At 39.7% G+C, this 17,734-nt stretch overlaps 2 protein-coding genes across 2 annotated transcripts; both read left to right on the forward strand.

The window, feature by feature from the left end:
- The first annotated feature begins 15 nt into the window (after window positions 1-15).
- Window positions 16-1,630, forward strand: LOC108619788 (glyoxalase domain-containing protein 4). The gene is made up of 4 exons (XM_018016557.2): window positions 16-313; window positions 556-605; window positions 675-781; window positions 852-1,630. Exons 1-4 carry the CDS (start codon window positions 218-220, stop codon window positions 1,454-1,456), a joined length of 858 nt encoding a protein of 285 aa, XP_017872046.1. The 5' UTR covers window positions 16-217; the 3' UTR covers window positions 1,457-1,630.
- A 2,160-nt stretch (window positions 1,631-3,790) lies between these two features.
- r-cup (ryder cup) lies at window positions 3,791-7,260 on the forward strand. The gene is made up of 3 exons (XM_018016555.2): window positions 3,791-4,993; window positions 6,155-6,453; window positions 6,516-7,260. Exons 1-3 carry the CDS (start codon window positions 3,992-3,994, stop codon window positions 6,946-6,948), a joined length of 1,734 nt encoding a protein of 577 aa, XP_017872044.1. The 5' UTR covers window positions 3,791-3,991; the 3' UTR covers window positions 6,949-7,260.
- Window positions 7,261-17,734: the final 10,474 nt, after the last annotated feature.

Raw genomic sequence — 17,734 nt, forward strand, 5'->3', positions numbered from 1 at the left:
CTACAACGATAAATTGAAAATGGTTGCCCGCCAAGCTCTAAAATCTATCGATTGCTCTATGATTAACAGTATGGGTGTCAACATAACAGAGCTTGCTCCACACTTTACAGACAACACAATTTATTACTTCCCCAAGTAACAAGTGTCTCAGTTTCACTTGCCTCTATTTGTGCTTATACGCTGCTGAAAATATCTCAAAATTGTTTGTAGCGGCAATATGACGGCCGTACCAGGACGAGCTCTGCACTATGTATTCAAAATTGGTGATCGCAGCAAGAATTCCTTCTTCTTCCGCACGATTCTGGGAATGCAGGTGAGATGGAGCTCACCTTAATTGCCAAGTTGCAAAACCCGGTTATAAACATGGCTATACACACGGCTTGTAAATGTGTATCAGTTTGCATGCATGTATGGGTGGCAATTAGAATTGTGAATGGCTGTATATTTTATCTGAGTAATGTGACTTGGCAATTTCGTCAAGAATTGTTTATTATGTGCTAATAATAGATATTAGATAAGAAGAAACTGATTTGAAGCTTCTCTCTTTCACAATAGGTTTTGAGGCACGAGGAATTCAAAGAAGGCTGCGATGCCGAATGCAACGGGTATGCCATAAGCCGGATGTGCATTCTCAAGACTCTAGAAATTCTCTAATCTCTGATTTTCATGCGCAGACCCTATGATAATCGCTGGAGCAAGACCATGGTCGGCTATGGGCCAGAGAAGTCGCATTTTGTCATTGAGCTAACGTACAATTATGGCGTGAAGAGCTATGACCTGGGTAACTTTGGCTCCACTCTAGTTGCCTCTTCACATTCTTCACATTTTTCACATCTTCCCACATCATTTAGGCAACGACTTTGGCGGCATCACCATCAACTCCAAGGATATCTTAAAGCGTGCCGCCGAGCACTCATATCCCATTGCCAAGCAGGGCGATAAAAGTGTTTTAACCTCGCCAGATGGCTATAAGTTCTACATTGTGGACACAGCGCCCGGCAGTGATCCGATGCAACAGGTTGAGCTCCATGTAACCAAATTGGATGCGTCACGCAAGTACTGGACTGAGCTGCTCAAGATGAACGTGTTGAGTGCCAGCGAGGACTCCATTCTGCTCGCATATGACGCGAAACAGACAGCTCTACGTCTAACGGCTCTGAAAGAGCCCCTGGATCGGGCCAAGGCATATGGTCGCATTGCCTTTGCGGTGCCTGCAGCCATCCAGAAGCCATTGTTCGATGAGGTCCAGAAGGCGGGCGGCACCATATTGAAGCCATTGATAACACTGGACACACCCGGCAAGGCGACCGTCACGGTTCTAATTCTGGCCGATCCCGATGGTCACGAGATATGCTTTGTCGATGAGGAGGGCTTCTCGGAGCTCTCCCAAGTGGAGGAAAATGCTGCGGCGCAACTGGACAAGTATATACACAAAGATCCATTCCAGGAGAAGTAGCAGGGGCAGGGCAAGCGCAGCAGTAAATCAACCAACATCAATTAGGCCGCATTCTTAATCGTAATCAATGTAAACAGATCGGGCACTTATGATATACATATTATTATTCTTTTTTTTTTTAATGTTATTTACACACATTTTGAGAAAATGCATAAATTTATTTAAGTGGTAAAATTGTTAAAAATCGCTTTTTTTCGTTTACAAAGGGTTTGTGCGGCTTTATATAACTATATATCACGCTCTATGAACCAATTCGATTTCAAGCCGATCATAAACGAGCTCGTTGAAGAGCTAGTCGGGAAAAGGCAGAGGGTCTTGCCAGCTGCTGAGATCCGGAATAATTTAATAAAAGTTGGCTATGCTAGTTATTCCTCTATGTATTTCTTCTATGTGTTCTGCAAGTATGTTCTCAAAATATTTCTTCGGGGCCCTGTATTTCTGCTAAAAGTTTTGTGTCTTCCCAGTATTGCCCAAGTATTTTCTATAAGTAAGTATTTCCTCTAAATATTTCCTCCAAGTAATTCCTCCAAGACTGCTCTGTCCCACCAGGCGTCGACGACTGAAGAAATGCTGCAGCTGCTGCTCTTTATATAGAGCCACTTTCACTCAGACACTAGGTCGCTCTCAGATGTTGAGCCCAGTGCCAGGTAGAGCTCGTTGCAGTCGAGCTTCAATGGACCAATGGGAAGGAACACTCTCTGCTGCTGTGAGCATTCTGACTTCGTTCCACTTAAATATACATAAATACCAAATGAATACTGTTGCATACATATAGACAGTCTTAGAGATCTTTTGTAATTCTTCTTCGTTCCTGGCCTTTGCTAGGCAGGCAGACAGAGAGTCAGACGGAGAGACAGACGGAGAGACAGACTCTTAGTTAGACAGTGAGATGGATAGAGAGACAGTTAGACATACATATGTACATATATATGTATGTATGTATGTAAATCGGGCGAGGAATATATACATATGGTTGGTTGATAGGGCGAAATGTTGATATGATAAATAGCTTATTTATAATAATAATAAGCATGTAATATATTATTATTATATGACATAGACAGCTGTTTCTTCTGTTCTATAGTCCCATATTCCATTCCATGCTTATTTTCAATAAATTTATTATGTATGTACTCTTATTATTATTGTGTTATTATTTAACTAATATTGGTCAAGTTTACTTTGTATTTTTCTGATTTTTCATCTTTTTTCCTTCAGCAGGCAAAAATTCTGAAACAAATGTAAAGCAGTATTATAAATAAACAAGTCGAGACTGCTCGACTACGAGATCCCCGGAACACTTGGAGCAGTAGCTATTTCAATAATTTTTCGCGTCTTTCAGCACACACAAACGCATACACACACACACACGCACACATACACACACATACACAAACACATACACAAGCACATACACACACACACACATACACACACATACACATACACAACACCCACGCATAAACACGCATGGGCTGCATTGTGCGCTTACTATGAGAACATAATTGTTTAATATTTTTTTACGATCTTCATGAAACTTTCAGATTATGATTATAACATGGATATGCATGTATTTACCAAAGCACAAGTCTCTAGTATTTGAAATACGCTTTTTACAAACATGGTGGTGAGGGGGTGGATATAAGGGTAAATTTGAACAAAAACCGAAATTGTATAAATTGCATATACATAAAAAATTTGGAACCTCTAGCAATAAAGTTATAGGAGATATAATTTTATAACTGGTTTTCGATAAAGTTTTTTTTCGATAAAAAGATCGGGATGAATTATCGATTTTTAGTGATAAACTCGATATCCGCGCTGTAAACAAGGACATTTAAAAAAAATTTAAGTCTCTAACTCTTACATCTTCTGAAATCTACGCGTTCAAGCATACGGACAGACGGGCGGACAGACGGACGGACAGACAGACGGACAGGGCCAAATCGACTCAGCTCGTCGCCCTGATCAAGAATATATATATACTTTGAGGGGTCTGCCACGCCTCCTTCTGCCTGTTACATACATTTCAACAAAACCATTATACCCTGATTTCCCATTGAAAATGGGTTCAGGGTATAAAAATTTCTAAAAAATATTATAAAAATTGTTAAAGCTTTTATTACAAAATAAATAAACAGATTACTAAAATGTTATACAATATATAAAAGCAGGGACCGTAACGATTATAACTTTTATAGCAAAAAATTAAAAAAGAATTATTTTTTGAGTAATTTAAAAAAAAAATTATTTTTAATTACAATAAGAAAATTTGTTAAAAATTGTAAATAAAAAGTCAAAGCATACCGTATATAAATGTCATTATAGCTTCGTTTTTATTTTTATTTTTTAATACATTTATATAAACCTTTGGATTTTAGTTTCGTTTAAATTTGTTTTCAATTTAAATAATTTTTGTTAGAAATTCTTTTCTTTTTTTAAGAGTTTTTGTTTTTCATTTATTTTCTTAACCAAAAAGCGCAGTTTTTTTTTTTTTTATAATATATAATTTATTTGAGTAAAATTTGGGGCATCATGTCAGAGTTTTGGCCAGTACCGCCTGCCGCTATGGCACCACCTCTGAATCCGTGGGAGGTGAGTCCATGGACGGACGAACAGAATCGCTCGATGTGGCGCAGCTGGGCCCAGAGCCTGGCCAGAGTTCGTCGCAATGCGGCGGCGATGTATTACTTTGAGAAGAGCATCGATGACCAGGATGCGAATCGTTACGTGGCGCTGTGCATGCGTAGCAATTTCAATCGGAGCATCGCCAATACGGAGCAGGCATTGAGGGACAGCCAACGGGCGTCTGAGGCGGCGCCGTGCAATCCCTACGTCAATCTGCAGGTGGCCGATGCGCTCTACGATCTGAATAGGTTCGAGGAGAACAAGTTGACGCTGCACAACAATTCGCTCCTGCTCAAGGGCACCAAACGGATGCCGTTCAGTCGTCGGATGCTGGTTGTGAACAGCAACTTTCAGGACAATGTGGGTGAGAGTCTGGGTCCGTTCCTTCTGAAGAACATGGCGCGAATGGCCAGCATCCATGATGGGGCGTTGAGGCCGGAAAAGATGATGCCAGCAGCCACGCGCTGGAAGGCGCTCAAGGATCTCAATGAGTGCGACGTGAACAGCCATAAGGAAAGGAAAAATATCCGGATATCGCCGATGGAGATGGCACGACGGAAGCGTAAGATGAAAATCTACAATCAGAACTATTTAAGTGGCTCCTGGATAGATGTTGCCTTCCTCAAGAACCTTCGAAATAATCCGATTGTGCTCTTGGAGAGGTACTACAAGTCCGCCAGGGAACGGCGAGAGTATTTAAATAATTCCTATACGACTACGAAAAGGTTCATCAAAATGCTGCACTGTCGCAGTCCCATGTACAACGAGCAATACCAACGCTTGTCCAACCCAAAGGTCATGGATCGCCTCCACCAGGCCAATATGTTTCGCATACAGTATCAGGCGCGTCGGCATATGCTATCGATACTGCGCACTATACGCGAAATACGCGAACAGAAGGACGTGCAGGTGAGTCAACGGATGGCCGGACAGCTAGACGGATAGTCCGATGAACAGCTAGACAGATAGTTAGACGGTCAGTTAGACGAGCAGACGGACGGTCAATAATAAGGACAATCGGTCAATCAGGCGGACAGCCGGAAAGATCAACAGGCGGGTCGTAGAACGGAGAGTCAGACGTGTAGTCAGTCGGGCAGCTTGACGGATAGCTAGGCAGACAGTCAGATGGACAGCTAAGCGGACAGCGAGACGGATAGCTAGACGGACGGTTTATCAGACGGATAGTCGATCAATCAGATGGAGTGTCCGAAAGATCATCAGGCGGGTAGTAGAACAGAGAGTCGGATGTGTAGTTATTCAGACAGGTAGACGGACGGCCAGAAGGACAGTTAGACGAGGAGGCGGACGGACAATCAGACTGACAGGCGGGTCGTAGAACGGAGAGTCGGACGGGTAGTCAGTCGGGCAGCTAGACGGAGAGCTAGGCGGACAGTCAGACGGGCAGCTAAGCGGACAGTTAGACGGATAGCTAGACGGACGGTTAATCAGACGGATAGTCGGTCAATCAGATGGAATGTCGGAAAGATCATCAGGCGGGTAGTAGAACAGAGAGTCGGATGTGTAGTCATTCAGACAGGTAGACGGACGGCCAGAAGGACAGTTAGACGAGGAGGTGGACGGACAATCAGACTGACAGGCGGGTCGTAGAACGGAGAGTCGGACGGGTAGACAGTCGGGCAGCTAGTCGGACAGTTAAATGAGCAGTCGGACGGACAGTTAAGCAATCAAGCGGACAATCGGAAAGTTAATCAAGGACGCAGTGAGACGTAGAGTCGGACAGACAGTCAGTCGAATATTTAGGACAGTCGAGCAAGCAGTCGGACGGACAGTTGATCACTCAAATGGACGGTAGGAAAGATAGTACGGGAATCAATACGACGGAGAGTCATACGGACAGTCAGACGACCATTTGGGACTGTCCAATAAGCAGTCGTATATACCGTTATGTATAGTAATCGGACGGACAGTCACAGGGACAGTAAGACAAACATAAAATACCCAAAAATTTGACTTCGTAAGCTCGTAGAATTACTGGTGTTGCACTTTCTGCAACTCTATCTTGAAGTCGATTATCCAAATTAATGTAGAAATTAATAATCATTTGAATAGCGCCTGCGTAAGTTTGTGGCAAAGGTAATGGGCGAGTTTGTTGTGGTGAAGACGAAGGCGGTAATGCCGTGGAAAATAGAGTTCATGAACGAGGTGTACAATCACTTGGCGCTGAGCCTGTGCGAGGCATATAATATACCGAACTACAAGGTGTCGCCGTACGATAACGATTCCATGTGCCGCCTGCTTGGCGTCAATCCATTCAAGCCCTCCGAGGTGCACCAAGTTGTGTTTGGCAGGCGACCGTCGTATGTGTATGACGAGAGCATGCCTGTCAACGAGCACGTCAGGGCGTTCAGGTGAGTTGAGTTGAGATGAGCATGGAGATAATTGATATTAAATATGAATATGAATTATCTAGGATGGCCAAAGCGGCGCTGGATAGACGCCTCTACTTCTCCAAGCTGCCCATCGAGCGTAGCTATTTGCTGTTCGAGATTGCCGACTGTTTGCTGATGCAGAATCATCTGGTGCAGTGCCTGCTCTATGCGAAGCGCGCCATCGATGAGGCCAGGCGGGCGAATAGCAAGATCTGGGAATTCCTGGCCACCATGATGCAGGCGAAGGCGCACGCGATACTCTGCAAGTACGAGCGGCAGGCGGAGGTGCTCAACTCCGCCTATGTGCTGGCCAAGGAACTCAAATCGCCCAAACTCTGCACCTTCATCGAGCTGTGCCGCATGCTCAACAAGGACTACATGATGCTGCGAAAGATGGCCGTACCGGCTTCCACCAGACGACTACGCTACAGGGTCTCCAATCGATCCAGCACCGCACTGTCTGTATCGCGCTAGTGAAGCGAGTACCGTACAACCGTCACAATGTGGGACTTTCCCGCATTCCGTTGCACAGCACCCGCTTCACTGGCTCGATTACGACTCGAGCTGAGACCCGCTTTTAGCGTAGGTAGTAGATATTGTATTTATTTCAAGCGATCAAATCAACAAAGCTATTTCAAATTTTATGATAAGTTTAACAATCGACATAAATTGACATTACAAAATTCTGTAATTCATAAGGAGCACACAAAAATCTAAAAAAAAAAATTATCAAATGCAATTTTGTATTGCACTGTTAATAAAATTAACTTTATTTTCAACTAAGAATTTCGGATTTTTTATCTTCGTGAGTACATGAGAATGGCATAGAAGGGCAATTCAGAGCAAAGAATTTTAATTTATTGATTCAATTACAGAAAATTCTTTTCTCTTGGAAATCTCTCTTACAACAATAGGTGCAACTCAACTATCCCCCTTAGTACTGCATTTGAGTGAGCCATCATTCCCAGTATACATAAAATATAAATTAATAAAGGATATTCCCTCTAAGTATATCTATACCTATTTAATATCTAAAAGCACTTGGATTTACCAATATTTTTCCTTAATTTATGACTACTTACAGGGTATATGAGTGACTTAAAATGGGCCATCATGCCGAATTTGCTTAAAATATAAATATAAGGTATTCCCTCTACACATGGCTCTACCTTTTAATATCTTACAACTCTTAGATTAATAAATATTTCTCGTTAATTTATGATTATTTACAGGGTATATGAAATGGCCCATCATCCCAAGATAAAGGGTATTCCCTCTAAGTATATCTATCCCTATAAAATATGTAACAATCCATACATTAATTAATATTACTGGTTAATTAAAAACCATTTACCAGGTATATGAGTGTAAATGTACATAAAATAAGATTTTATAAAGGGTATTCCCTCTACATATGACTTTACCTATTTAATATTTAACAGCTCTTAGATTAATTAATAATTCTCGTTAATTTATGATAATTTACAGGGTAGATGAAATGAGCTATAATTCCGAATGTGCATAAATATTAAATTATAAGGGGTATTCCCTCTACATTTGGCTCTACCTATTTAATTGCTGATTTATCAATATTTCTCGTTAATTTATGATTATTACAGGGTAGATGAAATGAGTCATCATCCCAAGATAAAGGGTATTCCCTCTAAGTATATCTATCCCTATCGAATATCTGACTGCCCATACATTAATTAATATTTCTCGTCAATTTATGGTTATTTACAGGGTATATGAGCGAATTCAAATGAGCCATGTGCATAAAACATAAATTGATGAACACTTGTAGGAAATCCGTTCATTTGTAATTTCATTTCCTCATTGTTTATGGTGTCAATTTGCAGTTGCATTGAGCACGTATGCAGCTCGTCGGCGTCCATTGTCAGTTTTAAATACCATTTAATATTTTATTTGAAGCTTTTGGCACGTTTTTTGCAAAATGCATCTGCACACATATATTTATTAGTATGCCAAATGCAATGCACTTGACTCCATTCAATTTGGATCTAAGTGGGGTGCAGCAGTTGTGGGTTGGCAGTGGGGAGGGGGAATGGGGGGTGGCACTTGTTTTCCATCGATGAATTGTCGCATGTTTGCTGCCCCAAACGACATAAAATGGCCAACAGAAAAAAAAACAAAAAAAAAAAAAAAAAATTGAAAAAACAGAAGAAGAAGAGCAGACTGAAAGGCAAAATGCAAAATGCAAAAAGCAAACAAAAATCGAGTGACGAACCAAGCGAACGAATCCAAACGAACGACGAGGCGAACTGAACTGTTTCATTTGTCGCATGCAACGCGGCTGCCGCAAATATGCAAAAGAGCAAAATGCGTCAATAAATGCAGAATGCTACACTTGCAACACAAGCGGCACGAATGAAAAATGTGCTGAAAAAGTTTTATTGTGTCAATGCTGGCCGAGACACACACAGAGAGAGAGAGGGAGAGAGAGAGAGAGAGAGTGAGGGGGGGGGGAGAGAGAGGGAGAAAGCGCGCTGAGTTGGCAAGTCCTAATGGGCCAAACACTCACACACACACACACACATACACACATACAAAACATGCTTTGCTTCCAATACAAACACACACACACACACATACATTGATGCATATATGTATATGTACTTGCGGCTCATTATGCCCGGCATTGCCATTAAAAATGAAAATAGACGAAAAATACGCAAGTACACTGAGCGAAATTGTCAGTTCGACTTGGCCCAATGCATTGAGCGCTGTTAGCACTCGCTGTCCGTCCACTTCAGTCCACTGGGCTTCGTGCCTTGCACTTCAATCTGTTGCCAAAAAATAAAAAAATAAAAGAAAATCTGTAACAACAACGACAACAACAATAAGTAGTAGCAGCAAAAGGCATGCCACCTGCCATGGCATGTGCAAAAAGCGGCAACCTTATTGGCCAAAATTGAGGTCAACAGAAGAAGGTCGCCGCAACTCTGCCGCTGTTAGTTTGCAAGTTTTGCAAGACTCGCAAGACGATTCCCAACGTCAACGTCGCGACGTCGGCTGGCACAACTCTCTCCCTCTCCCTCTCCCTCTCCATCTCTCTCTCTCTCTCTCTCTCTCTCTCTCTCTCTCTGTGGGTCTGACGGCAACGGCGACGGCCACGATAACAGCACAAATAATTGGCCACGGCAACCAAAGAACCAAATTGCATTGAACGTTAAGTTGCCATTTGTGTGCCACACGGCTGGCAACTTCCAAATGGTAGCATATACATACACACATATATACAATTATACACGAACACATATACACATACATATACCTATATACATATACATATCTGTGTATAAGCTAAATAAAGAATAATCTTTAAGTGTTGACTATTCGGGTTAGGGAATGTATTTTTTTGTTTTAAAAAAATATATACATTTTTTTTTTTATTATTATTTTATTTATTTGTTTTGTTTTGTTTTTTTTATTACTAAATTTTTTTTTTAGGTTAGGAAATGTATTTGTTTGTGTTTAAAATAAAAAATATATAATCTTTTTTATTATTTTAATTTTAAATTTTATTTTATTTTTTTTTTTTATTTTTATTTTTATTTATTTTTTATTATTCAAATTTTTGTTTGGATTAGGGAATGTATTTTTTTTGTATTTAAAAATATGTTTATATACTGCATATTTTATTTAATATATTCAATTGTTTAATTATTTTTTTTGTTTAATTATTTGTTTGTATTAAAAAACTTTTTTATTTGTATTAATTATTGGTTTTTTATGTTTGTTTTTTTTTTATTTATTTTTTGGGCAACGGAATTTGTTTTTATTAAAAAAAAAAAAAAAAAAAAAAAACAAATTATACTGCATATTTTTATTTAATATTGTAATTAATTATTTTTTTTTCGGGCTAGGGAATGTTTTTATAAACAATTTTTGTTTTTTTAAATTTTATTTTAATTATTTCATATTTCATTTTATTTAATGTATGTATTAAAAATTATTATTATTATTTTTTATCAATAATATAATATAATATTAATTAAATGCATTCATATTATTGCCTTGCAGCTCGTTGCAAATTGCATTGCGTGACCCCGCCCCGATTCGAATTCACATTAAAAAAAAAACTTTGATTACTTCCATTAGCCACAAAACCAAAAATCTCCTTGTGGCTAAGCAAGTTGGCTTAAATTCAACAATACTCAAGAGTTTATGTGCAAATTTAATCCACTTGAGACCATGAAAGTTTCTTTAAATCAACAAATTTCTCCGTAGCTCACTTAAAACTTTAATTAAGTTAAAGTTAAGCAAGTTGAAGTTTTCAAGTTGAAATTGCGGTTGAGCTTACTCCAATTCTTATTGATTATATTTGGGAATATATGTATCAATATATGTATGTATGTTTTCTTAAATATTTTTAATGGACCTTAATTAAGTTACATTTACCATTGAAAGTGAGAATTCCTGTCTTTATGGCTTTGTGAGAATTTCTTGATTAACAAGGCGACTGGTAGAGGCAGAGCCGTATCTCCGTTGGACTGCTTGGTCGGCTCTACATTGCTTTGCCTGTCCGCTAGGCCTTCTATCCGGCTCTTGGTTCTGTTCGCCTCTACATCAGTGCTGCCATTTTTTCCAGAGTACAAAAAGCTAGATCTGTCTGGAAAGGCAAGAACTATTGCAAAGTTTATATAAAGTATGTAGACTCTACGTCTCATTGTCTTTTCGTCTCTCCGCCTCTCTGTCTGTTTATCTGAACGTTTTTCTCTCAGTCTGTTCGCTTGGCCAACTCTCTGTTTCCATTTCTTTTTTTGTCCGTCTCTGTCTCTCCTTTTGTTCATCTATCGTTTCGTATAATCACAGTGATATTGTGTACCACAAAAGATAGCATTAAAAAAATTATCTATGCACATTCCTGTATACACTGCACTGAAAATGTTGGACTTTTGCTAGACAGCTCATTTGTTCTCTGTATTCCCATTATCGATAATAATCGATTTTTTTTATTTATTTAATTTAATTTTTTTATTAATCCATAAAATCATAAACAATTTAAAGCTAACATTGTGCTTGTGGATATTTAGAAGGATTGAGAAATTTCACTTTAGGAATATTAAAAAAAACGTGAACTTTTTGCTTTTTATTGATTTATATTTTGTTTCTCTCAGTGTATATCTGTTATGTATGTGTGTGTTTGCTGTGGTTGGTGGCAACTACTAATTTACGACTGGTTGGCTGGCTTCCTGGGAAGACTCTCCAAAGATTGCAGCAATTGTCGACCCTCTTGTGGTTCGCTCAGCGCAGTTAAATGAAAGCGAACCACCAAAAGCATTAACAAAATAACAAACATGAACTCCCAGTTATTTGTGCGACTATGGAATACCAATTTGTGGGATAGAATATTGAAATACAAATGAATAGAAGAAACTATTCATGCTATGTAGGAAGTTTTGAATCAATAGAAATATGTTTTTCTATTTAGTGTAAAGCTTTAAGGATAAGCATAGGGATAAGAATAATGATGAGGATAAGAATAGGGATAAAGATAAGGATAAGGATAATGATAATGATAACGATAAGGATAGGGATAAGGATAAGGATAAAGAAGAGGATAAGGATAAGGGTAGAGATAAAGATAAGGATAAGGATAAGGATAGTGATAAGGATAACGATAACGCTAATGATCAGAATAATGATAAGGACAAGGTTCAATGTCAAGAAGATTAAATGACTAGAAAAATCTTCCTAATATTGCTAGATGGGAAGTAACACAAATTTTATTTCATACAGATATGAATAAATATACTGAACGGAATATGCCTTCTATTGACAGAAGATGCAGGGTATATATACGTATATATGTATATATAAATATTGTAAGTAAACCATTTGGACAAATGCGAAAAATGTCCAAAACTAAAGTAAAACACATACATACACATACACATATAGACATATGTTGATATGATGGCTAGTGGGCGCATAGGCGTGGCTAGTGGCATTTAGTGTCCCCAATAGGCACATGCAATGCATTAGGCCTAGTTGGTACGCTAACGCCCTCAGTACAATCAATGGACCCCACCAAGGTGCCATTAGCCAAAACAAACAATAATAGCAGCTGGCTTGAGCGATGTGGATGCAGCTAAACAAATAAAATTAAAATATAATGTCGATTGCAAATAAAACTCTAGTACTTACTATGCAAATCGAATAACAAATCGAGACGAGACGCACAGAGACGGAGCCAGAGAGAAACAGAGACACGGACATAGACATAGGCCAAGATTGGGCCAGTCATAAAACGTTATGAGTAATCACAGACGCATAGCTGACAATAACAGAAACAAGCATGAGCATCATTTGCACAGTGTCGCACATGGAATGCCCTAACAAACGTATTCATTGGAGCAGACCTTAGGTAATGCCGTAAAAAGAGTCCGTAATGAATGTGAATGTGAATATTTATTATGAATATTCAAGTCTAGAATAATGGCAATGATAATGACAATGACAATGACAATGACAATGACAATGACAATGACAATGACAATGACAATGACAATGACATTGACAATGACAATAACAATGACAATGACAATGACAATGACAATGACAATGACAATGACAATGACAATGACAATGACAATGACAATGACAATGACAATGACAATGACAATGACAATGACAATGCCAATGCCAATGCCAATGCCAATGCCAATGCCAATGCCAATGACAATGACAATGACAATGACAATGACAATGACAATGACAATGACAATGACAATGACAATGACAATGACAATGACAATGACAATGACAATGACAATGACAATGACAATGACAAGACAATGACAATGACAATGACAATGACAATGACAATGACATACAATGACAATGACAATGACAATGCCAATGCCAATGCCAATGCCAATGCCAATGCCAATGCCAATGCCAATGCCAATGCCAATGCCAATGCCAATGCCAATGCCAATGCCAATGCCAATGCCAATGACAATGACAATGACAATCACAATGACAATGACAATGAAAGTGACACATTAGAGCTGCCTTAACATATGTAACTGTTCATATACCCTGTACCCTATCGAGCTCTATAAAAAGAAGAAGAAAAACAAGCCAAATAAACACATAAATAAATCAAACATGGGCCACGACAAATCTCGGTTGGCCAGCACATTAAAATATGGCCAATAACAACCAAATATCCATGATGCGGTGATGACGATTATGATGATGACGAGGATGATGATGGCGATTATGACGATGTTGGCTGACCATGGGTAAATGCTTGGTAATAAGAGACGCAGAGAATAAAATCAAATCTTGCAGTCTTTTTATTACTGACTGCGCAATACTCTGTTCACAGAGAGCAATTGTCAATTAAATGAATGGAGCATATCCATTGCAGTTATTGATTATTTGCCAGCTGAAACGTACTGAAACTCCGATTTGCAGTGCAACAAAGCCAATATACTCCTGAAGCGCGCCTGAAAGTGGAAGGGGAAAAAAAAAAAAAAAAAAAACTAAAAACCAAATTCGACTTGCACATTTTTGTAATCAACATAAAATCCAATCATCCGTCATGGACAGCGGCCAACAGACGTTAGGCGGGGCTGGGCGCAGATATTGTGGGTGGCTAAACGGATTTTCATACCTTGTATCGAGTGACAATGGGCCATGAACGACTAGGGTGGCAATTGATTGTTGCTGCGATTTGGTTTATTATCTTTGTTATCTTTATCAGCTTGTTTGGGTAACTTAAGGGGAGGTTGGTGCGGTCTTTGAGAGCCATGATTGTTCTATTGAAGATCTGTGTTAATTCATTTATATTAAGGAAAAATCGATTTCATATCGATTTCGATACAAGTTTCTTCTATAATTGTGGTTGTTGTAATGTCTTGTTTTTCTATGGCAAAGTTATTTGTTTATTAGACGTTCGAGTTTATATAGAATTAAAACTAACTTAAAATAAAGCACTGGCTATTAGGGCCTTCTATTGACACAGTTATATTTACATTACAGCAGAATCCGGTCAAAACTTCTCCATTTCCCATATAGGAATGTCTATTTAAAGCATGAATAGCTCTAAAGCCTTTATGCATGCCTTTACCATAATTGACTATGCGCTGCAATGCCTTGCCTAGTGTATGCTCGACTTACTCACTTTACAGGGTATCTAATCGTCACGTACCTGCGACTGCAGCAGTTTTTCTTGTTTCTGCTCTCGGCCAGAGTGCGGTCGGTTGTTCGCCCGGGGCAAGTATGTAAGTAAGTAAGTTCTTGCGCTGCCTTTAAAAAATGCCAAAAAACGAAAATTTTGATTTATGAGTTGGAGTAGCAAAACCAAAATATGCGCTGCTCATTTATAACGCGCTTAAATCTAATACGCTCAGTTCTCATGCGAGAAGTCGGACGCAATGGCGGGTAGTCGGGTTACACACTGTCTCGCTGTCTCGCAGTGTCGTCGTCGTTGTCGACGTTGTCGTTGTCGTTGTCGTTGTCGCTGCTCTGGTTCTCGCCCTGGTCCTGGCCGTGGTCCCTGCTCGCTGTCCTCGTCCTGGCTTGTCTTCTTGGCGCTGTCGTGTCCGTATCCGCCAACCGCCAAACGTGCGTAAAGCGACGCGTGTCCGCTTTATGATTAATATGCGCTACAACACAAAATACACGATAAATAAGCAGGAATCGCTGCTGCGCTGGGAGTGGGAGCTGGCGTAACTGACGCACAGTTGCCGGAATGCCAGATGAAAGATGAAGACAAGGCACAGACGCTGTCTCGCTTGATGCCCACTACGCTGCGCTCATAAGTAGGCAATGATTTTTTCCCTCTGCCCACATAGTACCCAGAGGCTTGGGCAGTAACCCACGAGTCATTTGAATGAGGATTCTAGGCATTCTCTGGTAATCGAGTGCTTCTCATATTCTTGGTATTATTTACATGTATATTCACTGCTCTTCTAGTGAGTCTAGTATATTTAGTATTATTTATACTTTTAGCCTAACTAAATTTTATGAGTTATTAAAGTTAATAAGCTTGTTAGTATAGCTAGTATAGCAATACATTTATTCATGTATAGTATTTTTCGTACTTGTAGTATTTCTAATATTCCCAATCGACAGTCAAATCCGACTATGACGACGCTTAAGGGACCGCCATTATACCTGGAAGACGTTAAAATCGGTTTCTCCAGAAGTACAATGGTATAGTATAATAATATAAAAATTTACTATGTAGTATTTTTAGTATTTAGTATTTTTAGTATTTTTAATATGTCTAGTGGCTCTAGTGCTTCCAGCAGTTTTTTTTAAATATTTCTTTTATTATAATTATTATTATTATTATTATTTTTTTTTAATTTTCAATATTTTCAATATTTATAGTATTTCCTGTATTTCCTCCATTTGAATATTTTCAGTATTATATATTATATTAGATATAGATTTAAGATGTTCTTTTTCTAGTATTTCTGGTATTTGTTTATGTATTTTTCACAATGCTATATTTGGACTATTTCAAGTATTTCTAATATTAATTGTACTTTATAGCAGTTTCTGTATTTCTATTTTTTATTTTATTTATTTATTTTTTTTTTTTCAATTTTCATTAGATTTTCTCATTGCTCTAGTATTTGTAGCATTCTCCTAGTCAGTTAGCTACATAAATCGCGAGATGGCTTAAAGCACTCAAAGCGTCGAACGACTATTCCCAGTTGACCTCTTCACTTGCTCAGTCTCTCTCTCTCTCTCTCTCTTGCTCGCTCTCTCCCTCTCTCTGTCTCTCTTCCCTGATCGTTCCCTTCCGCTCCTATTTCCGTCTCTTTCTCTGCCTCTGCCTCCGTCTCTGTCTCCTCTGCCTTTTGCTGAGCTGCTTTTGTGCCATTGTGACAATGGTGACCCAGCTTCAGCTTCAGGTCCAGGGCACACAAGGAATGATAACGGCAAACAAACAAATTAGCACAACTGCCGCAACGGCATTTGTGGCACTCAGTGTTTGCGCCAAGATGTGTATGTGTGTGTGTGTGTGTGTGTGTGTGTGCATGTGTGCTTTTGCTTGTGCATGTGTGCGTGCGACCAAAACTAACACCAATTGCTCAGCTCTTAGCTGGATTCCAACTGTGTGCATGACGCAGTCGATGCCTGAGTTCAGAGTTGGCGTTGCCTCTCTAAAGTCAGGTTTTGGTGTTGCTACGACATCTCCGCCCCTCTCTCTCTCTCTCTCCCTCTCTCTCTCTCGCTCTTTCTCACTGTCTATGTGTGTTTGACTTGGAGGCGCCTTCAGCCCCAAGCATAATTTTATCGCCTGCATGTCATATTCTATTGTAGCATTCGCTGTCATTGTAATGTAAAGCAGCGCCACACATTTGTTAAAGGCCAAACGAGCGCACAAATGAAGGTGCGAACTGACCCAGGGCCTCATGGCCTGGGCCCCAGTTCTTTTGTTATAAATATTACTGCGTGCTCTCTGTGTGTTTGTATACGTATGTGCATGTATGTGTGCGTGTGTGTATGTATTTTGTTAGTCCTTTTGCTGCCTTTGTATTGTGTGTGCTGTGTTGCGGTCAGCTTGTTCTATAGCTATCCCTATCTTAACGCCCATCTCTGTCACTCTCACTCTCTTGTACACACTCCCCTCCCTCTCCCTCTCCCTCTCCCTTTGTCTCTCGCAGTTTTTCACTTTAGCTCGCTTTGCATTCACGTGTAATTCCTGTGCTTGTTTTTGTACCTAGTGTTCTATATATTTCAGCCAACAAATATATATTAGTACAAAATACACACACACACACACAGGCATACTAGGACAACGCTTTCACTTACACACACACACACACTGACATACATATATGTATGTATTATAGCTAGTATTCGTTTCAGTGGCCCCACTGTGCGCACCGTGTGGCAGCAAAAGTGCAAATGTCATTCGATGCCTGCCGCATTTAAAGTATTACGGAATTAACATTTCGTTGTGCCGCTTTTTGCATATGGGCGACGAACTCTGTCACTGCCGCTGGGCCCGTTAGTCCGTCTACCACCCCCACTTCTTACTCTCCCTCTCTCTCTCTCTCTCTCTCTCTGTGTGTGTGTGTGTTTGTGTGCAAAAATTGCGCTTCCTTTTGTGCCGTCGCTTCACATTTTTCATTAGTTTAGTGGGTTTGTGGCACATGACAGTCACCGTCAGGCAGTGCACCGGCCTCAGCACACACACACACACACACACACATGCACATACCCATGCACACGCTGTCTTGTGCCTTTTTAGTCCTTAGATGTC

The sequence above is a fragment of the Drosophila arizonae genome, chromosome X (assembly GCF_054131065.1).
Source record: "Drosophila arizonae isolate 15081-1271.41 chromosome X, UAZ_ARI_1.0, whole genome shotgun sequence".
Taxonomy (NCBI): domain Eukaryota; kingdom Metazoa; phylum Arthropoda; class Insecta; order Diptera; family Drosophilidae; genus Drosophila; species Drosophila arizonae.